Genomic DNA, 25631 nt, shown 5'->3' with positions numbered 1-25631 from the left:
TGGGGTTCAGTGTCTTTCCCAAGGACTCTTCAACATATGGGCGGCTCTCCAAGCACCCTACTTCATGTTTTCTGAAATCCATTGTTGCTAAGAGTGTAAGCTGCAGAACCCTCACTGAACACAAACCTTTTGTGGAAAATGACATGTCAAACAATCAGCTTCAATCCGGTTGATGCATATCTTTATAGGGAAGGGGCTCAATAAGTTCAATATGTTCACACATCTGAGCTCACCTTTTCACCAGGCTTTCCAGTCGGCCCCCTTGCACCTCTTCCTCCCCGAGCTCCCTAGAAAAACGCATAAGGATTTGACAAAGACATAAATTATTTAGAGTAGGACTTAAAATGTTGTTAATATGATTCACGATAGGTTTACAAAGTTTAACTGTCGTAGAGGGGCTTAGCATATTTTTCAGTGAAAGATTACAATACTTACATTAGGACCTCTTTGGCCCCCAGAACCTGGCTGACCAGCTGGACCCTAAAATTGCAGACAGTAATAATTCGTCACGAATCACCAGCTTCATTATTTTTTCAGTTCAAAACATAATTAGAACAGTTAAAGTTAGTATAGTTCTCACCCTTCGCCCCTTTTCTCCTAGGACCCCGGGTGCCCCCAGGAAACCCAGTGATCCCTGCACACACAAGTGGAGGTTAATCAGCCTGAGCCCTCCATTTATCACACATCCCCCCTCCCCCCGTGTCTTATTAACTTATAATTACCCACTGTATCAAATTAAAGTAAATCAAATCCAAAGCCCTACATGCGCCATTCATCAGCTTGTAATGAATTGATGTCACTACTAAACTATAAATAAAATAGCGTTCTAAACATGGTCATCCATCATTTGTTATTTTGAATCAAACAGCAAACAAATACACGTCTTGCTGCCTAAAAATCTTAGAACATGTGGACACATAAAGCAACACTGGAAGCTAAACAATGTTGCATCACCTTAGCGCCTTGTCTTCCTGGATATCCTGGCAATCCAGGAACTCCAAGTTTACCCTGCACACAAACACACACAAAAATCACCAAATGGGAAAATACATAGCCACAAATGTGGGGTTTTATTGCTTAAGCCATTTTGAAACATTGCATAACCCTTAGAATTGATCACACAGAGATGACATAGAGCCGACCCTAGCTGTCAGCTGTAGAGACTAGTTATTGTCTTGTGTTGCAGTTGTAGACATCAATTATTCTCAGAGAAATACCTTCTCTCCAGCTATTCCTGGAGCTCCTGGATCTCCCAAAGATCCTGTTTGACCCTTTGGACCCTCAGGTCCATCTTCTCCACGTGGACCTGGAGCTCCATTGTCGCCCTACAGTAAATAATCAGTTTAAAGGTTCACCAAAAATTTGATATCTTCTGTAAAATAATAACACAAAGGCTCAGGATCAGACAGAATTATCACCCTGTCTCCTTTGATGCCCATGTCACCCTTTATCCCTGGGAAACCATCTTCTCCCTGTAAAGCAATGAAAAAAATCACATTTTAGACAGCTATTTTTAAACTGTAATGGATCATTTGAAAGGGATCATTCTAGTCAATTATCTCAATTTGACAAGTTATCTGAGACTATCTGCTTCTCTCACCTTTTCTCCTTTACTACCTTTCATACCCCTGACTCCGTCTGCTCCCTGTGAAAATACAGAAGAAAAGTCTGATAACAAGAGTCGATCAAAAAAAGAACACTGTCAGTTACACACCAGCATTTCTTAAAGGGTTTCAAAGTATAAGACTTCCTTTCCACCAATAGTAAAGCTTTTTTTCGACCATAACACTCATTTCATTCTAATGACAAAAAAAGAGATCAAGTATGTTAGGTCATGAACCACAAACATAAAAAACAAAGAGTAAGCACTTGGTCAAAGCCTACTCAATCAAAACAGACTTGTGCACTCCCCCACACACACAAAGCTCTGCTCGACTCCATTTGTCCTACATGTCAAATACTCTCCACTCTGTTGGTAGCAGTCCCTTTGAGGACCGGGTTGTTCTTCCCCCACCTGTCACATGTCAGTTATCAACTCAAACAGCTTGTCCATCACAGGTAGCCATACTGGCAGAATAAAAAGAATGAGAACATAAATGTTTCAGTGGACATTACGTCCGAGATTGTGATGCGTTTATGTCTCACCTTGACTCCACGAGTGCCTGGGTACCCGATAGGGCCCTGTGAGCCTGGTAAACCCTACACGAATGCAGCACACAGAAAAAAAAAAGCCTTTTTTAGGTTTCAAAGACCAGTGCAATCATTCACAGAGTCCAATCATTTATGGTAGGACAAAACCAAATTGTCTCTAAGGAGGTTCTGCATGAAAACACTTTATGGAAACGATGACATTTTAGAAACAAAATGGTACAAATGTCAAGCCAAACTGTGATGGAACTGTTCAAAGTTTAAGATCATATATTTGACTGCAGTTATATTTTGCCTATGACATTGTGACACTGCAGATGAAAAGACACTCACTTGTAAACCTTTTTCTCCTGGGGGGCCCTCTCTTCCTGGGTGGCCCTGAAAAACCAAACCAGTATCAGACTGCACATCTACACCTGTTCTAATTCAATGTTTAATGTTTAAGGATAGAGAGCAAACACGGCTGCAGTGACACAAATTAGGCTTTATTAAGTCTCACAAGTGAAACTAAATTTTGTTTTTCATAAATTCAGTCTTTGTAATGGTTTGAACCAGCAATGCATAACAAATCTGACCCCTAAGATTTATTGCTAGTATAGTATTAAACCATTGAAACTTGTTTTTTGCATCAGGGCTTTCATATTCTTACATTATTAATGAGCACCACATTATGATATTTTTAGTGCACATGCATGTTTGACCGCTTACTTACAGGAGGGCCATCAATGCCTGGCAGTCCCAGTATACCTGGTTTCCCCTGTGGACCCTAAATGACACACAAAGAGGAAATATCCTCAGTGTAAAGAAAATATACCACTATCCCCATGGAATAAAACATGAAGTCTATACAGGATAGCACCAGACTAGGACCCTCTGGTATCTGAATCTTAGTGTATTAGCCTAGCATTGATTTCCTGTTCAGCTTTGTCTTTCCCAAATATGGGTCAATGAGGATTTGGTCACATTGTCTTACTAAGCCAGAGTTTTTAATGACGGGGGTCAAAAGCCCAAATCTTTAGCTTTAACGCCTCAGACTCTATTTTATTCATGCTGAGACATTTTACTTAGCCATAGCTGCTATAAAAAATTTTTTTAAAACAGTTAATTTAAATAATATATCCGCAAAGTGCAATAGACGCGTATACACATATTCAACATGTTCCCAGCATGTTCCCACATGTTCCCATTCTTTCTAGAATCTGATGATGAAGAGGGTCACATACATAAAATTAAACAAAACACATATACTCAACCTTTTCTCCTGGCAATCCGATTGGACCCTGAGCACCAGGAAAGCCCTGGGCAAAAAAATGCATCAGATTTCATGTCAAAAGGATGGAAGATAGCTAGTTTCCTAGATCTTGCTTGGCTTTTATGTCTGTATGTTTATGGGTAAGAAATTTGCTAGATTTAAACTAAATAATTAATCAAGTGTGTAAAGATTCCAAATACTTCCTATACATTCTCTTTCTTTTTGTATGAAGTTGAAAAACAGTATAATGGAAAATGGATATCATATCTTATTAAATGCACAGATTATGTAATGAGCTGCTTCATATGAATAAAAGATCTTCTGTAAGATCCTTACCTGCACTCCAGGACTGCCTTGTTGACCCGGAGGCCCAATTTCTCCAGGTGGACCCTGACATGTAAAACAGTATGTCCTTTAAATCAAATGCTTTCACTTCACAAATATCTCAAAAGAAAATATTAAAAAATATCCCTTTGAGCATATTTCTGTAATTTGAAGTTAATAATATATAACCATTTATTAATAAAGTAGAACACTTACCAGGTTGCCCTTTGACCCTTGCACTCCATCGATTCCTCGTATTCCCTGACCGATATTAGAAACAGATTAAACAATAGATGGGATATTGACATATTTAATTGGCTTTCTAGTTTATCCTCAAAGGTGTATTGATTATTCTATGCACTGCAGATCCTTTTATGATGATAAAGAGGCTGAACTGCTTTGATATTCCAATCAAAGTAACGTTGACTTACCGGTTGCCCAGGTGGGCCGAGGGGACCCTTTGGCCCAACAAGACCTCTAGGGCCCTTTAGACAAAAGAAAGCGGATAGTCAGCAGTTTATCTGTACTGTAGGAAAATGAATAGGTTTGAAATACTAAGACATGGAGAAAAAATATAAGAAAGGAAAAAAAATCAACTGTGAACAGAGACAGTCAATTTTCATTTTCACTCATGTGTCTGTTTTGTCTGTGCTTGCCACGACGACCGCTCCAGCCTGTTTGTGTGATCTGTTTTTGTCAGCTTCCCTCTTTGTAGGCTGGCCAAGCCACCTGTTCCAAAGCCACATCTGTGATCTCCCGGGGAGTGATTGATATGGAAATATAATCATTCAGGCCAGGATTTTATCTCTTACCTCGCCACCATTCTCTTTCCTCACTTCCATCTATTTCATCTCCTTCACTACCAACCAAATTTCTGTCTTGTGTTTGTCTCCCGCTGTCTCACTTTTCCTATCCCTTCCCCTGTCTCAGCAAAACAGATAAGACCTCTCCTTTGCAGCAGCTGTGTGGCTTAACAGACTTTTCCCAACATAGTTTATGGCAACTCCATTTCCTCAAGCACTGAGTGGTCCATTCAGAGGACAGAACCCTGTTGAGCCCTAACCTCGCCCACTGGGAGAAAGATAGAGAATGAGTCATAACCAATTAGCCAGCATTCACAGCAGATACACAAAAACAATGACAGCCTCTTTGGCGGTGTGGCTAACTTTTGGAAACCATAAGCAGAATCTGAGTGACACAATTTGAGTCTAGGCTCAGTGTTCAGAATTTTTTCCTAGTGACCTTTTCTCTGTTAACAGTAGAGAAAACACTGAGGAAGCATCTCTTTAAGAGGTTTGCTCAAGCAGTAAGGAGAGCAGATTATGCATTTGTGTTGTTTTTTGCTTTACGACCAGGGTAAAAATTTAACTTCAGGGCAGCGATCACCCACAATCCACTGGGTTTGTGGAGGAAATCACATACTGTTTCTTTTTACACCAAGTAACACCAGATGTTTTTTCTTCATTTATATAAGAAACATTATCATATATGGTAAAGATATAAAGGTGGATACTCACAGGTTCCCCTGGTTGCCCTCTTGGGCCCAGAGGTCCTTGAGGTCCCTAAAATTTATGACAAATAAGCAGATTTAACACAGATTCTTCATACAGCATTTATTTGATGCATTTTAAATTACACAATTTGAAAAAATGTATCATTAAAAACATGTTTACTGGTCTAGTTGCTTCAATATTTCCAGTTCTATAGTTAGTTTTTATGGATTTGCTAAACCTTTCAGGGAAGGAACTCAAGCAAACATTTCAAAATTGAAAAAATAATGAGTTTATGGATGTATTTCAATAAAAACCCACCCCAATGAAAATTGTGTTTTTGTTTTTTTTATGGCATGTTCTTATGGTACTTTTCTCCTGATGGAGAACATATTTAAATAAAATTAAGCTCAAAGTTGCATTTCTGAGTATTTCTTTATTCAAATCATTATAAATCTAGCAGTAGACCAAAATCCCATTGGAAAAGGATTACAGATGTGACGTAGGTGCTACAACCACATGCTCCCTGCTCTGCTATATTCCAAGGCATTCACTTGCAGACAAATAGATCCATGAATGTCTTTGTTTTTCTCATCCGTGCTGGCTCAAAACTGTCCAGCTGAGTAGCTCCAATGTTGCTCACCATTTTTGTTGCACGCTAATGTTAGGTTGGGGTGTGAACTGATGGATGATTTTGGGCCGGACCGTTGAAGTGAGTTTTTAATTAACTACTGCCGCTCTAAAGAAACTATGTCCAAAACAGTTTTTTTTATTTGGAGTAATCCTAATTTAAAGACCACTGGGAACGCTTTTGCAATAGATTAACAGATGATCAGTTGGACTTTAAAATCTGCTCACATCTGTGATTCCTTACGTTTGCATTTACTGCATATATAACTTGTTGATTGAAGATAACAAGGTTTCGCTTTTCTAAAGCAGCAGGATAGAATAATAGACCATTAAAAAAAAGTGGTTTTAGGGGATTATTTGTGGCAAAGCAAGAATAGAATAGCTCTCACTTTCTCTCCTGGCTCTCCAGCAGGCCCTGCAGGACCAGGCTTTCCGCTGCCCCCCTACAAGATAAAAGCATTAGTCACAAGCTTAGTGATTTTTTTTTGGACAGCTTCTCCTTAGTAGAGGCATATTGAACAGATACTTCTTAGTGTTTAATGTTATAATAGAAATCCCACTAATCACCAGAATCACAGTATGCAAATAAGCATCTACCAGGTGACATGTAAAGAATTCATGCCTATCGTGTTACTATGTCTATGACTATAGAAAAGAGCAACAATGTCAAATTACTAAATCAAACTCACTCTGTGTCCCTTGTCTCCTGGGAGACCGGGCAGACCATCAAATCCCCTGTCACCCTGGGGAGTAAAAATCCAACAAGTGCATCAATACCTGAGATTCACACACATGCACATATGGTAATTTGTAAGCATTAGCTGAATTGTTCTGAAAGTCTCCCCTGGCACAGACTCCCACCTGCTCTGACGCTGTTAGGCAGAAGGAGCTTTCAGATTAGCTGTAGGTCTTCTAAAATGCTGCTTGGACTGATAAAGACTGTGTTCTGTCAGACCCAGTGTCAGGAGAGTGATTTATTTATCAGCTTATCATGCAGCTGTTATGTACTGAGATGCTTCTTTACTAACAACTTCAAAAATAATTTAGAAGGTTCACATTTGCACATGGAGATTAAATTATTCAAGTGGAGTAAATGATCTAAGAATCTAAAAATACTTCCTTGCTAACAAAGTCAATAGATTTCTGAAACAGCTAATTAAAATGTGATCATTAATGCACAGTACAGTTTAATGATATCGCAAACAGCTTACTTTAGAGCCAGCTTCCCCGGGAGCTCCGCGGCCCCCATCCACACCTGCATGGCCCTATGGAATATCCAATCCAGTTAGGACATGGCTCTGCTTCAAAGTGAATTAAACCCAGCGTGCTTTATTACAATATGGAGAATATTTATCAGCTTGGTTTCTCACCCTCTTCCCTGGCTTTCCATGAATTCCAGGGGTGCCTGGCAACCCACGAGGTCCCTAAATGGAGCATAAAATTGGCAAAACAATTGGCAAAAAGGTGAGAAAACGGAAGCCGGGGCAAAGAGAAATTCATATTGGGACAAGAAAAACTGCATTGACAATTGATAGTCTTACAGGGGGACCGTCGTTTCCTCTATCACCTTTGAGCCCTGATGTTCCTGGAACACCCTACAAAGCAAATGTGAACATTTTTCACCTGACAAATCATATAACAGGAAGAAAAAATAACAACTATAACTGATTTATAGTGGTAATTGTACAAGTCAGAGCAGGGGATGAAACAAAGAAGAGTTGGGAATTTGAGTCTAAGACATGTAGAACAAGTTAAGACAAAGGTCAGAAAAATCCATAAGCTGTGATGTAAAGATGGTCTGTCGAGAGCATCTTACCAATGGGCCAGGTCGCCCTGTAAGACCCAGTGGACCTGGAGGTCCCTTAAGTGACAGCTTAGAAAAAACAAAAGGAAAAAAAAAACAATAATTATTATGAATTATTTAGGTTTGAGTTTTTCTTTTGAAATTTTACTTCAGCAGTGCTGTAAAATGTGCTGCAGCGTACTGCAGGTCTTTATGAAGCATACCCTGCTCTGCTGCAGAATAGCTTGTGCTTGTGCTTCTTGGGGAGACATCACTGGTCCGTTCTGTGAATCCCCTGCTGAATACTTAAACTAGGGGGAAATGCAATGAAAAAAATTAACTAAAAAATTAGGTCCCAAAGCAGGATTCCCAAAATGTAAATAAAGTTCAACCACACAGCCCCCCCTTGTGGGCATGCCCCAACACCACACTATTCAGAAAGAGTGTACAAATCCTGGAGCTTGTTGCATTGTGCTCTAAGTTCTTACAGGTATCATTAACAAGGTCCCTGGAGGACCTGGGATCCCATCAACTCCCGCAAGGCCAGGGCGTCCTGGAGGACCCTAAAAAGACATGGCAAATAAAAGGTGAAGGATCACAGCTTGGGGTTTTGTTTCTAAATTAAGGTCACGAGGGCAGACAAAACAATGACAGGAACAATCAGACATTATGCAAAATACAGTGAATCGGAAAGAGGCAAGTTCTGCATTTATCTCTGGTTCATGGCCAACAAATGAATTTAAGTCAAGACTTGTTAAAGAGAAAATCTCTTTGGCAGATTGTTTGTTCCATCAGCCAAAACAGCTCTGACTTAAAAAAAATTACTTGGACTGTTCATTTAAAATATTGTATATTAATGATCTTACAACAGAAGAAAGAGTGCAGCAATTGTTAGTTTCTTGAGGAAACAAGCAAATGGGACTAAACGTTTCTCCTGAAAAACAGTTTATTTTGAATCAAGTAAAATCATGTGATCAGGAAAGTAGAAGAAGAATGACTACATATAGATTTGTGCTTTTTTGTATATAACTGATAATATTTTTAATGTAAATGCAAATATACAACAAGATTAAAAATCTGCTAAAAGTATTTTTTTAGTCATTTAAAGACTGAGGCTGCATTATCATATCTTGCCACCAAATACTATAAAAGACCAGCAAATATTTATTTTTGATTGCAATCAAACATATAAACACTGGTCAACTCTGTGTTATTGTAATTGTTATTACATGTCAATATGTTTTTTTCTTAATATTACTATCTTTTTTTTTGCCATAGTAACAAATCAATTTCGCCCTTAGGAGACCAATTAAAGTCCTAAGTTCTGTTCCTATATATTTTGACACTTCTACGCTAAATTTAATAAATGGATAGCAATGAAAATTCGATATAACCTTATTATTAAGGGTCACAAACTAATGGTAAACAACAAAATTAAACAATACAAATCAATAATTTTCTAGGCATCGGTTAATGCTTTGTAATGTACTCCACAAAAACACAAACATCCAGTAAATTGACACACGATTACAAAACCAAGTCACACAGAACACAATCAATTTTCATCTGTGAAAATCTGTGTCATCAGCAGGACATTGGGATCCAGCTGACATGTTTCCGTTGAAGGTCACGACTGACTGAGTTGTGTAAGACCCTGAAGTCGACTGGCCAAACTCCAGTCAAACAGAACCACTTAAAATTCAGCCTGTGACCTACTCACCATATCACCTGGATCTCCTCTGGGTCCTGGAGGGCCTACTGGTCCAGCTGGGCCAGGCAGACCCTATGAAAAAAACATAAAGAGTATGAAGACAAACATAAAACTGTTTTATCCTACTTTCAATAAAAGTAAGATCACAATTCAATTATCCGTCAATTTCTGGAATTTCTTTTAAATTTTGCTAATATGTTTTTGAAATGTTTTGTGTATCCTTTTATTTTTTTAATAACTGATGCTCTTTAATCCAGCGACAACTTCATTATAATTTCCTGTCTTCAGTAACTGAATGATGCACTTTTTGATGTATTTTCATTGTCATCACTGCACAGCAAGGATATATTATAAGTTTTCTATTTTTTAAGTAGTCCTGGACTTTTCAAGAACACTTGAAAAGCTTGTTTTTCTTTTTTTACATAGCTTGTTATCAGTTTTCAGCCTCATCAAGACATCAGGCTTACATCTGGACCCAGAAGGCCCGGGGGTCCCACCATCAGGGTTCCCTGGAAATAAGCATAAACTCAGTATCTAGTATCTAGTAATTTTCAGGATCATGACTAGAGCAACTGTACAATTTATTAAACGCCTCTAGCAGCTCACCGGTTCAATAACAGCTGGTTCTCCTTTTTGCCCTTTCTCTGCTCTGAGAGCTCTCTGTAATGAATATCAGAAAACAGATGTAAATGATCAGAAGACACTTGACTGCAGCAATCAGAATATGACTATTAAAGAAAACATAAGGTTTACCTCTACATTCAGAGTCTCGGCTCTTTCACGTTCTGCAAAGTTAAAGTCATCCTCGATAATTTCATACTCTTCATACTCTAACTCTGTGTCATTTCTGAAATCTTCATATTCAAGCATCTGCTGAAGATCCAGAGAGAAGCCATTGAGTTTAATGCTGAGTACAGAAATAACTTTTTTTGTGTTTCTGTTCTAAGTTGAACGTATGTCATGTAATGGCTTTTAACCTACCTCATACTCAGTCCCATTTGGGCGCACGGTTACTGTGGAAACTGAGAGATCGTCATACAGGTCTTTGTAAAGGTCATCCCCATACTCTACCACCGGCTCCTTTAGCAGTCTGTTTTCCTGCATGCCAAAACTGAGATGTGAGTCATGGAAACAGTCAACCAGGGAGCACAGAGCACTTTGAGGCAGACCCTACTTCACCAAGAAGGCAAATTTTGCAATGTACAAAAAACATTAGAGTCAACAAGAGAGGTGGATTTAATGGAAAATTGTTGGTTAACCATAAAATGGAAGGACAGGTGAGCAGTGAACTTTAATTAGCTCTTGTATATTAGATGGTCTGAAAGCAACTGCAGCTGCAACAGAATTGGTACAAACACATTCAAGAAATTAATAAATAAAAATCAAGCAGTCCTTGTTGATTTTTATAAAAGGTAAATGTTAAAAATGATTGGTTTATGGTACAAATGATTTAATTTAGGTATTATTTATTTTACAGCAATTACCTTGAATCATCATCATCAAAAGCAAAATGTATATTATTTACTTTATAATATCATAGTGTTTAGTAATTTTAGCATTTTATTCAGGATACAGTCTCGGTTTTCTCTGATAGTTATGAAGAGGGGGTAATGATTAGAATGGTGCTGGTTAGTGGTGCAAAAAAACAAAACAACTAAGGTGAGCAGAAGAAGGGGTGCTCTCTATGGTTAGCAGGTGGTGACTGGTTAGATCTACAAGTGGTAGAAGGAATTCTTCTACAGATAAGTGTGTCTACCTCCTCAGTAACCTTTGTGACAGGCACAGTGCTGAACACCACAGTGGGGGCCTGAGTTGTGAAATCAGGCTTGTTTGTGGACACCCCAGTGATGGTCTGGTCAAATGCTTCAGTGGGAAAGTTGATCTCAGTGGTCTTAGTTTCTGGCAGCTGTGTGGGCTGAAAAGCTTGTTGAGACTGAAACTCCGACAATCTGAGGAGGCTTCCTTCAGATTCCTCCTCTTTGTGTTTTCTCTTTCTGGACCCCTTCTTGCCTTTGCCCTTGCCTTTGCGTTTGCCTTTGGAGCCCTTGCCCCTTTTCTTTTTGTGCTTTTTGCCCTTCCTGTCCCTTTCAGACACCTCCTTGAGTTCAGCTGGCTGGTCACTTTGCATCAAGGCATCAGGCTCAAGCTGGACATTCTTTCATGAGAGGCAGGGTGCAAGACGAGGGCACAGGTGGAGGAGGGAGAGAAAACAAACAATGCTGTGAATAAAAACACAAGTAATGGAAACAGCCTGCTTCAGGCCTGGTGACACCTTTGCAGGGTCAGACATCCCATTGTGATTGCTACTGAGCTGTAAAGAACCAAGACAAAACATAAAGTGACATTTGTTCGCAAAGAAAAGTGGCCTTGAAATAGAATGGTGCTTTTCTGTAATAGGAATGGCTTCAAATGAGACAAATGAAATAAGTGAGGCAGGCGAAAAATGTTGATTTGCCACACACTGAAAGCTCATTGTGCACCTGCAGTAGGATAAGTGTAAGCTGGGTGGCTGTTGAAATGGTTTCACACTCTAGTGCTCGATCCCACTCTGTCATCATTTGGTGATACCACCAGCATTAATGTAATGAGTCGCGTGCAGAAGCCACGAAGGCCGAATATAACAATAACCCCATGAAATTCATCCCCACACACACTTTTCCTTTCTTCTTATCTCCTCCATCCATCACAGGATTTATACACGCCTAAAGGAAAGGAGGAGATAATATATCAAGCTTGTGTTATATGGTTTTGGCACAGTTTCTATAGGTGTGTGAAATAAGTGTGATGCCAAAAAAAAAAAAAAAATCCAGATATTAGAAATACTTTGATGTTGGCCGTATCTTTAAAGGACACTTCAACTCTAGCATCTGGCCTATTTTGTCATCATCTTTAAAGTGTCTTTCTGAAAACACTTTTGGCACTCACAGATCCTATTATATGTAAGCTTGTCCTCCTTTCACTTATTGGCTGCAGGAAGCAAGGGCTTCAGCAGGCCAAGTTCAATAGCTGGAGGGAAATGGATATGGGTGCAAGATGTAAACGTTTGTCTTTTTATTAAATGCAGGACCTCTGAGAAAGAGAGACATTTCAATGAAAGAGACAAGCAAATGTAAATATCTAAGCTACACAAAAACTGTATTTTTTGGTGATAATTAAAATGTGCACCAAAAGAAAAAGCCACCTGCCCCTCACATACACATACACACACTCTCCCTTTTTGTGGCAGTACTGACCTCCTGTTTTGAAACTTGGCTGATGGTTGGCAGAGCAGAGTCACAGTCTGGCATATAGTTTGCACAGTAGTTGGCAGCAGCATGGGGGTCCTCCACAATGAGAAGTTGCTGAATGTCTCCCTGAAACAAAGTAAGTCAACTTAGGCAAGCATTGACAAACAAGAACGGCAACTTCTGCACAGTACAGACATATTTTATAGACATATTGGACTGAACTTTATCACAGTCCATCGTAAAAGGAAGTTATAGACACAGGAAGATTGACCATCTAGGTATATATATGCCATACATGAATAGTTCGGACAGATGCAAACCAAATTGTAATGACATTGGGATTGTATAGATAGTGGGACTGATTCTACTCACAGTCGTCTCAGACTCTAATTTTACGTTTACACCAGGCTTGGAAACCCGCATCCAACCAACCGCTTCCAATGAAAGGTCAATGTAAATGCATGTACATGCGCGTTTCAGGCTTCCCTGTTTAAAACCCTTGTGTTCACTGGTCTCTACGCAAGTTTTTTAAGATCGTACAAAGGTTCTTAATATATACATACAAATGCATGGGAATTGAACGCACACTCAAAGTTAAACCAGTTGAACTTTGATCAATCAGGGACTCAGATTTGGTACTGACATATGGGTCGCGTCCTTTTCAAAACACAGAAGTGCCAACCGTTTGAAATTCGATCATAAAGGAAAAATGTATAATTGCAATTTGTGCCTGGCCGGAATTATGAAACCAAGTCTTTCATTTATCAGAACAGAGCTGTGAAAGAAAAAGGCCCTGGAGCAAGATTCGCAAGACATGCATGCACCGCTTCAACATTTCGCACCAAGCCTCTTCTAACCGTAGGTAGGATTGGGCAGCAATAGACCTGTGTGATTACCTATGCTAAAACTGTGTTCAGAAACCCATGTTCAGCGCTTTCTTGAACACGCCACACATGCCTGGTATGGACATGGCTTAAAGAAGGCCTACAGAAAACATACATGACACAGCAATATAGCATGAAGTCAGGAGTCTGCTGGTTCTACTGTCTTTACACTTTTCACCTGTGTATTGCACAATTCCTGAATTAGTGCTAAAAATGGCATTGTAATAATCTTTATTTATTACTAAAAATAATATTCAATCAGATATATTACATTTGAATGTAATAGTAAATTCGGAGGAAAATCAAAAGTATGAGTTTGCTGTATTTCTTATCATGACTTTGCAGCACAGCCTCTCCATAACTTCCAAAAATGACCTTGTTAGGAATTTAGCACGTCCGTTTCATGACACTCAGCATGCCTGAAGTCCTCAGTACCCAGACTATGAAAGGTCAAGCTGGCCACAGTAAGGCATCTGTGCAGCGAGCCAATTAAAGACCAGCCAGGACAAAGTGATGAGCATTAGTCAAGTTTAATTAATGGAAAAACCCTGGGCATAGGATTGCATGATTCAGCTCTTGTTTAGACAAAGGAAAAAAAGGAAGACCAAACAGAATTGATTTTAAATGATAATTTGATGTTCAAGCAAAAGTGATGCTGGTGCAAATTTATATGAGATGACCTCAAAGATCATGAAAAAGTCAGTTAAGCAGGAGTTATTAACACAGATAGGGATTTTAACACCAGGCATTTGCCATTAGTTTACTGTTCTAAAAATTAAACTAATGAAAAACAACATTAGAAATCTATTTTACTGAAAAATCATTGTAAATATGTGGCCCTGTACAAATGTACCCAAGGAGTGCTAAGCAGCCTTTTTTGAGAACTAATCTTGGATTAACTGCATGATGGCAGTGGTAATTGAAGTCCCACTGCAATCTCTATAATTGTTTTTAGTGGCCAGAGGTAAGAAAATATCAGAACATTGCTACTCTGTTACTAAACTGATTTTTTTGTGTTTTTTAGCATCATGCTCTAGCAGCAATGCATGTCAATGCAAAGACTGCATAGAACTGTAAACTTAGGAATGGTTTTTCAATGTAGGTTTGGTTCCTAATACAGCAAACATGAAAGACATTTGTAACCACCTTTCCTGTTTTACTTTTTTTGTTGTTGCCAAAAGCCAAATTGTTGCACTAAAAGATTACAGACAAAGAGGCGAGCAGAACAGCTAAAAGGAGCTAATCCAATTACAGCTTCACATCAAAGGTAATGCTTTGTCTTTCTTATTTTCTTGTTTCTGCTTGGAAGATTCTGTTATTTAGAAACATGCATTTTAGTTTAATTCATGTTAGTGGCTCTGTGAACCATCAAAGATATGACAAGAGTGTAAAATTGGGTAAAGCAACTCTGTCTGGAAAAGATAGAACCTCAAAAGATTTCACAAATTACACAAACCATCCACGACTTTGTTAGCTAAGCCTGGTTAGTGAAACAGCTCTGCTGTTTCTTGATGCTTGTGAAAAGGTAATATAAGTGAGCCTGTGTCTCCCCAAAAGGATAAAAAATAGCTCAATTGATTTTATGTAATACAACTAATGCCACTACTGAGAAGGTTGACCTCAAACTCTGGATGTCCTTACTGAGGCCAAACATGATCAAACAAACGCTGACAGAATAAATGTCCTGGAGTCTGTCTGTGCTAGTTCTTTTTCTAAAATAGTAAGCCATTGTTTCCACATGACTAAAACGCTGTGCCAAAACCAATTTTTTTTAAATCCTGTGCTAATTGATATAAATTGGATAAGACTTTCCAGACAAATAAATAGGGGCCTGGATCCTTTTTACGCAGCCATTGTTCATTGGAGGCACACAGGCCACACAACAGCCAAAAAGAAGCACTTATTATTAGTTTTTACTGCAAATGCAAGCACAAATTGAGTTTAAACAGTAAAAATCCGTAGTCTGGAAGCAACGGGCACATAAGAGGCTGACCACAGTCCCAAAGCTCCCACACTAAGCTCCCACAGTGGGAGAACAAGGCCAGAAAGAACATGGCTTCACCCCCAGAACCAGAGCCTGGGAACGGATTCTAAAAAATCGTCCTGCTAACACCCCCCCCCCCCCCCCCCCCCCCCCCCGATGTGCCACAGCGATGATTAAATATACTCAAAAAAGACATAAAAACTTTATTTTTATTTTTTTTTCCTGCAGGAAAATTCAGAGAAAGAAACGTTAACAATATGTAAGCATTTCCATACAAGCAACCAAAAAACTTATGATAGATCTCATTAATATTCTGGATATTCTTAGCCATCAATCTTCTATCATCATCATCATGATCTTGCACATAGAATGATAAATGAGGGCATCTGATGGTTTTTGAAAAGGCCCTGAGTCATTTCCAGAATGGCAGTTTTCTGCAGCCTACATGGAAACACATTTTTCAGTTCAAATTGGACATAAAATGTTCAAATAAAATAGTAAGCCAGTGACTGTGTGACAGGCAGGACAGATAAAACCGGAACAGCATGTGTTAAAGCAGCTGATTGGTAACATGAAGCTACTGAGGGAAGAAACTTCAGGCGGCTTATGTGAACATCAACATGTAAACAATCAAGAAGATGGAGGAGATACATGTATACAAAACTCTTTCACAAAAATAATGATACAAAATATGGTGTGATAAAAATATATTACTTCTGAATTGTTTTTCCTTTTTTCAAATTCATTTCTGAAATACCTATATTTAAAAGAATCACAATTTAAAATTACTTGGTAAAATATCCAATTACAATGAACTCTGTTATATTTGGAGATTGTTTGATTTGTAATCAAATGTAAACAAAAATTGTATAATCAATATTATGCTGAATTGCTGTTTCAAAGACATTTGTGGTTCTTTTTTGTTAAAGCATATTTCAAACAAACAACAACAAGCCTAAACATTTAGACAAAGAAAACAAATGTGCAATCAAGAATGCAAAACTATACTGAAACAAAGCACGGTCGACTTAAGCATGTTTTATTTAACAGTTTCCTGAAGAGGCTGTGAATTTGTAAGACGATGCTGCTCAAAGAAGGGGATCTCAACCTCTGGTTTGTTTTAGGAGCCCTCTTTACCGGAAACAATTAATCTTGTTGTAAAGCATGCAAGATCTGCACGGATGTTTGAATCTGGTCTTTTAGGGACAGAAATTGAGGTCCCCAGATGAATCCTAATGCTAATGCTCTGAAATGTGAAATTTGAGGGGCAGAAAAAGAAAGCAGAGAATCAGCAACTGCACCAGTTTTAGGAGGGTTTGCACAGGACAAACATGTGGCAGGGTAAAAAGGCAACCGAACCTTTGATAAATGTTTTTGGTAAAATGTGTTGTTTTTTAAGGAAAAGTATTATACCTTACTTGGTAAACATATTTTTCCTCTAAATCCACGTTCATTTATACAGAAAATGTATAAATGTTAGCTCTCTTGTAGCACATTAGTGCCTTGATCTCAACAAGAGCCCCAAAAGATCCTAGTAATTAGCATATTAGCAAAGATTCACAATAGTATCCTTTTTATTTTCTGAGGGTAAAATACAATAGCTCCCAGCGAAAATTGGATGACAGGAGACTGGGACGAAGTTCTTCAAACTTGCCTGTACACCTCTTACCACTCACTGCAAAACTCTTTTGCACTTTTTTCCCTGCTTCATTGCTGAGCAGACACAGAACCCTGAGGACATCCCAAGCTTTAGCTGATCTTAATTTCATGCTGGTGGTGAGAGATTTAGTGGAGCCTCATTGGGAGTGACACTGGGTAAGGGATTGCCTATAGTTATGGCAAATACAAAAGATGACTGACGGTGAAGGTTAAACCTGTAGAGAAGAGAAACTGGATTCCCTCCTTGCCTTAATTTGAGGCATCTTTAGTTTGCTATAAAGACAATTATTCACATTTTAGACACGCAATACCTTTTCCCAGCTAATACATGTCCAGACTGCATACATTCAGGTTATGATTATTATTGATGCTTTAATGCTCAAATGGTTATGCACAATCTCATTAACTTGGAGTATTTACAGCCAAAAAGAACCTCATCAGTCCAGTATGTCTGTATTCATTTTTCTGTTGAATGTTACAGGAGTCTATCTCAGCCATTACTGGCCAAGAAGCAAGCTACACCCTGAACTCAATCAGAAAGCCACAGCCCCCTCCGTACTTTACTCCTAAATTACTCCTAAAACTAATTTAGCATCTACCTGGCATGAGTGTTTTGGGAATAGAACAGATTGAAACTCCACAAAGAAAGAGTCCTGGCCAGGATGAAGCGATACATCACCTGTCACCTGGTCTTTAAAGACAAATCCAAGGATAATGTGTCATGTATGGGCTAACTATCAAAGGGAAATGAGTTTAGGCAAGTCTGAACAGAAGACTTCCGTTGCATTGCTCTCTGTGATGTATATCATTATCTCCTCTGCTTTTTGTTCTTTTAGCACCTGCTAAAAAGAGGGAGCCCTGCCACCCCCCCATCCTGAGTGGGTTTTGCTAATAAATGCTGTCTGTCCTAAAGTCAAAGATAGAATTGCTCCAAAAACTGCTCCAACCTGGATGATTTTAAATGTTTGATATTGTCGTTGACACACTGGATGTTGGACATAGTTTCTGCTTAGTGGCAGTAGTTCATTAGAAATTCACCTCTGAATTGTGGGCGGAACTGTTGGCACAGTGTAAACTTGCCCCATTACCCATCATCCCTTTGTTTCCAATCTCTCCCACTATCTTATTACACATTACGATCCCAAACATAAACTGTATAAACTTACCGGTAAACCAAAAACGGCGAGCAATATTAGAGCTATCCAGCCATACAGTTTTGAACCAGAGGCCAGCTCAGTTGAGGAAAACGTAGACATCATGAATTTATTTGTCTGGAAGTGGATGCATCAGAATGTAGCAGAGCAGGCCTGCCGATTGTAGATACGTATAAAGAAAATTAACCTTTAAATTACATTTCTGAGTATTTATTAATTAAAATCCTTTTGAATCAGATGAAAAAATGCCATGCTATGTCACTTCTACAAGAATTTTCCAATGGCATTTTTTCATCTGATTCAAAAGGATTTTAATTAATAAATACTCAGAAATGTAATTTAAAGGTTAATTTTCTTTATACGTATCTTCCATCATAAAAAAACCCAGCAAGAACATGTTAAAAACAACAAAAACATTTGTATTTTTATTAGAGTGGATCTTCAATGTGAGAAGAAATTAAAGGGAAACTAAACTTTAGAAATGACTAACAACTGCATCATAAAAAACTTCTCTGACTGGATCAACAAACAACCCAACTATCACTCCAGTTATGGGAACACATAAATATTCAATCCCATATGAATATTATGGTATTAATTAAAAATAATTGAAAATTCTGAAAGGATTTCTGAGCTTTGTCAGATTATTTGGCTAAAACGCCAGGTACATTATCCCTCCATTGGCTGGATTGTTTGGACACAGCAGATAGCACATCAAAAGCACCTAATCTCGCTATCTGTCCAACCAGACCTGCAATAGCACTGCCCACACTAACACTCAAACAGACCAGGACTTGATAAGAATGTGCTTCCAAATGAGCAACTGCTTTCACAGACTTAATCATTTTCATAACGGCATACCTCAAAAACCTCTTCATCCAGCAGCCGCGTTCCAAACACAGTCACTCCATCTGTGCTGACGACAGCGCCATCCCCTCGCAGCAGCTCCACCGACTCTACCCTTTCACAATCAAGGTGAAGGGTCACAGTCTTGTCCAACACACTGTAGGCTATCCTGTGCCATCTAGAAGAGTAATGGACAAAAAAGTTCAGGTTAAGATTTAACCCAGACTGGCACCAGAAATGTCAGCGTCCACTCAGACGTTTCTAAAAGATTACAGAATATCAGGATGAGTGCATTTAGTCATGTGTCAGCAGCTCTGATGAACAGATGTCTGGGTCAGTGGAGTTCATACGACCTCTTACTACCCACTTTCCATCAGCCAGGCTGATCCTCTTGAAGATGGGGTATAAATCTGGACTTGGCTGCCCATGCTGGTCTTCATACAAGAACACAGGCGATCGTCCCACTTCCAGCCCCAGCTGCTGCACCCCTTCGTCGTTGTACACCGAAAGCACAAAGACTTGGGAGTCTTTTTTAGCTCGAACAGTCGTCATCAGAGAGAAATTCTCAGGAAATCTGGAATCTATGAGCACCAAGGAGAGGAGAGGAAAGGAGAGGAAGTTGTTAAGTCATAAATAGAAGAGCTCAACAGGGAGCAGACATTTTTATAACACACACAGACAGCCTGCTGCTAGTGAAACATGGATAAAGATAAGGAGAAGAAAGTGGAGTTCAGTCATTTCTGAAGACTTTACTGAGAGCAAAATCCATCATGAACACCATATATTTTAGTGCTTTCTGCCTTTTTTGGTGGATCTTTAATCATTTTATTGCTCAAGTGGAATAAAATAGATATTCTGTATGTGGATTTTCAGGAAAAATATCAAGCCAATACCAGGGAATAGCTGTTTAGTGGGTGCGCTGAGCTGGATCTTTTTGATCTTGTAAGCCATGTCCGTCTCATCGGTGCCCCTCCTGCTGGTGCAGAGACCGGCCTCCAAGGACACCCCCTCCATGTTCTCTGAAAGCTCCAGCGCTCGCAGAACATCAATGGGATCAGCTGGGAACGGAAAGGAGAAAAATAAATTAACCATCTGTCGATTTTTACAGAGCAGATCCCGGAAAAAATATGGAAGTTACTTCATGCCACAAGCGCTGCTCGACAGGCTTTGAAACAGGTCTATTTCTTGCCTTCTGTTTATTTTCATTTCTAGCGGTGAGCAGAAAATTCTTTGAAACACTTGTGATGGAGTAGGGCTCATAGCAGATGGCAGCAGTATTCTTTTGCTCCTGCCACTTTAACATCCAAATCTTACAAATGTGACAGCCCTCCTTTGTCTGGCTCAGCTGAAAAGCAGGGTTTAGTGTGGCTGGAAGCTGGTTTTTAAAGTGTGGTGCCTTCCTGCTTCCTAGAAGTCGGAAGAGACAAGCTCCACTGAGATGTGGCGGCAGGTGGCCAGGCTTCTGCAGGGTTTATTATAGGGTAGGGGTGGTACACAGTCTAACCAATAATCCTTCAGTAGCACACACCTGACAGCTGACACCTGCCCCAACAAACCCCTCCATGTCCTATTTGTCACCAACTGAATCCTCTTCTGGCCCAAAAGAGAGATGAATAAATCAAACTATTTTTGAAGAATCCTGCATTCTCATGGCTATATCCCCAAGCAAGTCAGCAACTTGTGCTTCCAACCATCAAAAAAAGTTGTTTTAAAAAAATGAAACACTTCTGATGATCAGCTGATATCTTTCATTTCGACAAATCTACACATAAACCAGACATTCTGCATATAAACTAGGAGAATCAAACAGATCACAACCAATGTTTTTTGACATTAGAGTAATAAAAAGTTCTAAAACATCTATTGTTGAGTTCTGTCTCTTACGGATACAAAATCAATAAAAAGTACTATTTTGGTGGTTTTATTTTGTGCAGTAAATACTGTTTGTTTTTTGGAAAATGTAATTATTTCAGTTTTTTTGCTGATAAAGTGCTGTCGTGAGCATTATTAAGGATGAGAGCTTTGTGCAGAGCTGGTCTCTGACCAGCTGCTGCAAAGAGCCACTCAGCACTTACAGCATTCCAGGCATCTCAAATGAGGATCCTAAACCTGAATTGCCTCCTGCAGCTCCTGCTGCCCACAGCTCACCTTTTCTTCTCCTTGTTAATTAAACAGAGAAAGTGGACTGACGATGCTTGCAGAAAAACTGGGAATTACTTTTTATTACATTATTTATTATTTGCTAAGCAGGCAGTATTTGCCAAACGTACTCCCCTCTCGTGTGAAAAGACTGAAAACAAGTTTGATTCTAGTTGTTTGGAAAACCACTGTTACTATGTGAAAATTAGAAAATAAGAAGCATCTTTGTTTAAACGTAGAAAATGCATAAAATGCAAATGTCACACTGTAATAGGGACCATCTGTAGACATCTAGCTACTCATAGCCCAAATATTTGATATGCCTTTAATCACTATTGAATAATCTCATTTTAAATAAAGTACTGCTACAACAAAAAATACTGATTGGGTATAAAACAAAATTAAAATTAATACAACACAATGAATGATAAGGTCGCTTTTTAACATTTCTTTTTATTAAATTTAGTTGACAGTACCTTAATTCAAGAAAATAGTTAAGAGCATGACCTCTTCTATGCATCTTTTGTTTTCCAACACACTGTAAAAATGTAAAAGACAAGAAATGTTAACGTGCTTATTGTAACACAACTTTCTGAATTATTAAAAGTAAAAAAGAAAAGCTTGGATTTATGCAGTTGATAAACAACAGAATAATGTAGATTATTATTAACAGATATAAAATTTGAAAAACAATAAACTAGGAAGCCAATAGTGTTTCCTTCTGTTTATTTGAGGGTTTTATCCGCTGTAGTCCCTGGCATGACTTAAATATTTAACATGTCAGTCATTGCTGACACAGTTTCCAACTGTTAAGAGCTTCCTCTCTGATCCGTCAGCATTTCAGCAATGGTACACCTGCTCTAAACCAATGTGGGCTATAACAAATCAAAATCTGCTAATTTACTATATTCCGATCATCTTATTATATATTGTTAAACTGATGAAACTGAAAAAGCTTTTGTGATCCTGAGGATCTCAAGCGCACAAAACACCATTACTGTGAGCTCTATGACAAAGTTGCCTCACTTTATCTCTGTAATAAACCTTTTTGTGTGTGAAGTCTTAGTTATTTGTTAGGATTTTTCTTCTTCGTCTTAAATCTTTCTTGCTCAAATGGAACCACGAATAATATGCTGAATAAGCCGTGACTTGGTTTCTTTTCTTTGATCATCTAATTTATTCCTGTCAGACATTTCCCAGATTTAAATGTAATTTGTTGAATTAATTTTTGCTCATCCCATTGTGGCATATTTGAACAATTGAATCATTGTGTTTTCTTTATGACCTCTGGAATGCACATATTGTCACATTTGATCACAGTATGATCCTCTCTATGACTGATGCATCAGTCCCATATTTGAAGTATGCTTATCTTCAAAGTTAGTCAGAACACTGATGTAAACAAAGTAGTAAACCAACCATTGCTGTCAACTGGATACAAACACTTGTAGAAGTGAAAATAATAAATGGAGGAATGCTTTTATGTGGTCATCATTTTTTTCAGTAGCTTGTGTCTGATATGATGCAGCAGACTGTGGTTACACTGTTGTTACAAAATTTCCATCTAATTTTGTGTGTGTGTGGGAAAAAAAATTGAGATTTTTTACAGCTGTGAAAATATTTGCCTCATCTTAGAAAATAATAACAATATTTTAAAACTTAAAAATATCTCCAAAACATCACAAGACAAATCATTTATGATTAAAATGAGTTCATAGAACTCAACTTTCATAGAACTAAATGCTTCTTTTGTGTCTGACCGGGAAATTTCTTTAAGTGAAATGAAAAAGCTTGTTTACAAACTTGACATTAAACAGATCTGTGAACACAAATGTACAAACGTTTAGATTGATATGAATGTATAAAAGTCAAATAACTTTGCTGGATTTGCTGGATTTTTATCATGTCTTACGAATAAAAGAATCACCTGAAAAAAATGAACTTGAAGAGACAAACAGATTCCTTTCATCTATTGATTATGTATGAAAATACTCTTGTAAGATGAAGTACTTTTTTTTTTAAGTAAAGCATTGCTGTGTTCTAAAAAGGTTTCAGCTCTGGGTAGACAGGAGATCCTTGACCTCTGACCAACAAAACATAAAACCACAAGAACAACTTGAGCAGACAGCCATGCCAGAGGCAAAATGCTGAGTCAAGCAGCAGAAACCACTTTTTACAATTATCTGCAATTAAATGTGCAAAGAATGATAGGCATTCGGCAGAATTGGTCAACTCATTCAGTTGACAAGGAATAGTTTGACCAAATTAGGATAAGAAACACATCCATCACTGCTGAAAACAAAAAAACACATATGGTATTCCTTTCTTTTTTTACAATGGCCACTCTCTTGACACTTGATGAAGAAAAAAATATGATCAAAAAATGAATTTATTAAATAAAGTTTGCATTTGTTTAATGGTCCCTAAAAAAAAGAAGACAATCTTTTCTCTGCTTTAGATCCATTAGTCAGCTTGAGTTTTGCCAAATGCAGCAGCCTCTTCCTCCAGCACTGACTGTTTAAACATGTTTAGCTTGCATCTCATTACCTGTAGCATTCATGTCCTCACCTCACCTGTCAGATTATGTTTCTTCAACAGGAATCTAAAAAAAAAGCGACAAGTTAAACTTTAACGCATACGTGGACATGGCCAACAAAAACAAAGATGTTCCCATCCTCCAAGGCCAGGGATCAGCTAGTCTTAAAAATAATCTGAGAACCTCCCAGGACCAGTGATTTAGGGAGTTTTCCCGTCCCATCAGAGGTGAAAATATTTTGTAAGGAACTAAAATATCCATTAATTCTATTCCAGCATGTGATGGTTAAATTTGACTCTGATCATCATGGCATTCCCGTGAATGTACAAAACGCACTTACAGTTGCCAGCCATGAAATAAATGTTTGTGCATTGTTACGTAGCAACAACTATCATGCTACAGAGACAAACACAGTTTTCCTGGCAGAAATAGCTGAGAAACCCATCACACAGACTCTGCTCTATAACCCAGAAATGCCACCAAACTGTCTTCCTCTTTATGTCGTCTGTGGCTCTTGAGCCTTTCTCCTCATGCCCTGAGGTCACACTGCTCAGCATGATTTCAGTCATACATGGACATAATGTGTTCTCTGTGTTCTTAAGCAAATGTCTCTTAGGACATGCTTTATGACTCACACCACCTACACTCCAAGCCTTGCCTGGAAAAAAAAAATCCACTCAGACGCACAGTATTATACTGTCAAAAGCCATTGCATCTGGGACTTGGGGGGATTTTAACAAGAAATGAAGCAAACAGGAAAAGTAGGCAGTAGGATATTCCCATAGTCTTGTGAGCCACACCCTGCTATAAGCCGAGGAAAGGACTTGACATTTGAACTTTGCAGTACTATTCAGAAATGTCAACATTTCCAATTATAAATTTGACAAATGATTACATCATGATTAAGCAAAAAAAAATGTTTATGCAGTGAACCTGTTTTTCTGCTAAAATCTTCTTCTTACTTAGAAATGCCAAATGCTAATAAAATAGGTGAAAACTATAGTTAAAAAAACAGAAAACATATTAACTATCTGGAAAGTTTAGAAAAATTATTGTTTTTATTGATGTCAGTTAAATTGCTGTCAGTGACATTTTTGTGCTCTAGCCAGAGGATTCAAGTGTTGTCTGGTCATTTAATTCCAGTTTGCATCAGCACCACATTCTTCCCTCTCAACAGCTTGGACTGCTCATGTTTGCTCACGGCATGATGAGCTGACAGGCCAAAAGCTGCTTGGCCCACAGAGAAAACACCTGCCCCTCACGGCCCTGTGCCGAACAAGAGTTTCACAAAGAAACAAAACACAGATTTGTCCTTTACGACTTCTATTAGGTTGTAGAAATTACTGCAGACCCCAAAAACGATGCAACATAACCAAACCAGAGTCATTTAAACAAGTTCTTAGACACCATTTCACATGCACACCTCAGGAATACAAGCCTATTCAAGTCCCATCCCTAAGCTGTCATTTAGAGTCTGACAAGACAGTTATTATAGAGCCAAACTTCAATGCAAGAGTTGCCAAAATCAAAGCTGAACACCATACATGGCATCCTCCCAGACATAAGCGTCACATCCAGTCCACATCCAGCTGGATCACAATATTAAGTTTACAGACCCATCAAGCCTTCTTCAAGTGCATTTGATGGGTGAGGGCCATGAGGAAGAGGATACTTTAAGGGAGTACGCTCCTCTGATGTCTGCTCATTGCAATTCCACAGGATGCATCTCCAAGTAGTCCCAGATAAAGCTGCTTGGAGCTTCCAGTGATCAGAAAGATGGAGCCATGAAGCCTAAGGGGAAGGGAATTTCTGGAAACCAGATGTGTTTAATACTATAGATGCTGTCAGGCGCCACAAAGTGTTT

The 25631-nt window shown here is 38.6% G+C and overlaps 1 protein-coding gene across 5 annotated transcripts in view; it reads right to left on the bottom strand.

The window, feature by feature from the left end:
* The window catches only part of col5a3a (collagen, type V, alpha 3a), a 42768-nt gene that overhangs the window by 14859 nt on the left and 2278 nt on the right, over positions 1 to 25631 (bottom strand). The window contains exons 1-34 of one of the 5 annotated variants that reach the window (XM_078951681.1): positions 20231 to 20444; positions 19986 to 20150; positions 19460 to 19673; positions 19108 to 19270; positions 12572 to 12691; positions 11095 to 11493; positions 10320 to 10436; positions 10092 to 10211; positions 9945 to 9998; positions 9806 to 9847; positions 9348 to 9410; positions 8116 to 8190; positions 7852 to 7938; positions 7661 to 7717; positions 7386 to 7439; positions 7215 to 7268; positions 7056 to 7109; positions 6534 to 6587; positions 6234 to 6287; positions 5242 to 5286; positions 4156 to 4209; positions 3941 to 3985; positions 3737 to 3790; positions 3402 to 3446; positions 2861 to 2914; positions 2482 to 2526; positions 2146 to 2199; positions 1601 to 1645; positions 1419 to 1472; positions 1218 to 1325; positions 955 to 1008; positions 581 to 634; positions 436 to 480; positions 234 to 287 (exon numbers count right to left, since the gene is read on the bottom strand). In XM_078951681.1, the coding sequence (XP_078807807.1) occupies positions 234 to 287; positions 436 to 480; positions 581 to 634; positions 955 to 1008; positions 1218 to 1325; positions 1419 to 1472; positions 1601 to 1645; positions 2146 to 2199; positions 2482 to 2526; positions 2861 to 2914; positions 3402 to 3446; positions 3737 to 3790; positions 3941 to 3985; positions 4156 to 4209; positions 5242 to 5286; positions 6234 to 6287; positions 6534 to 6587; positions 7056 to 7109; positions 7215 to 7268; positions 7386 to 7439; positions 7661 to 7717; positions 7852 to 7938; positions 8116 to 8190; positions 9348 to 9410; positions 9806 to 9847; positions 9945 to 9998; positions 10092 to 10211; positions 10320 to 10436; positions 11095 to 11493; positions 12572 to 12691; positions 19108 to 19270; positions 19460 to 19673; positions 19986 to 20106 (2712 nt within the window). In that variant the 5' untranslated portion in view covers positions 20107 to 20150; positions 20231 to 20444. Of the gene's footprint in view, positions 1 to 233; positions 288 to 435; positions 481 to 580; positions 635 to 954; positions 1009 to 1217; positions 1326 to 1418; positions 1473 to 1600; positions 1646 to 2145; positions 2200 to 2481; positions 2527 to 2860; positions 2915 to 3401; positions 3447 to 3736; positions 3791 to 3940; positions 3986 to 4155; positions 4210 to 5241; positions 5287 to 6233; positions 6288 to 6533; positions 6588 to 7055; positions 7110 to 7214; positions 7269 to 7385; positions 7440 to 7660; positions 7718 to 7851; positions 7939 to 8115; positions 8191 to 9347; positions 9411 to 9805; positions 9848 to 9944; positions 9999 to 10091; positions 10212 to 10319; positions 10437 to 11094; positions 11494 to 12571; positions 12692 to 19107; positions 19271 to 19459; positions 19674 to 19985; positions 20151 to 20230; positions 20445 to 25631 lie in introns of those variants that run through there. The other 4 variants (XM_078951678.1, XM_011478058.4, XM_011478059.4 and 1 more) reach the window with 4 other exon arrangements.

Source organism: Oryzias latipes, chromosome 8, assembly GCF_053564925.1.
Source record: "Oryzias latipes strain Hd-rR chromosome 8, Olatipes_Hd-rR_3.1".
Taxonomy (NCBI): domain Eukaryota; kingdom Metazoa; phylum Chordata; class Actinopteri; order Beloniformes; family Adrianichthyidae; genus Oryzias; species Oryzias latipes.
The sequence above is the reverse complement of the archived record's forward strand: the minus strand, read 5'-3'. Positions and strand labels throughout refer to the sequence as shown.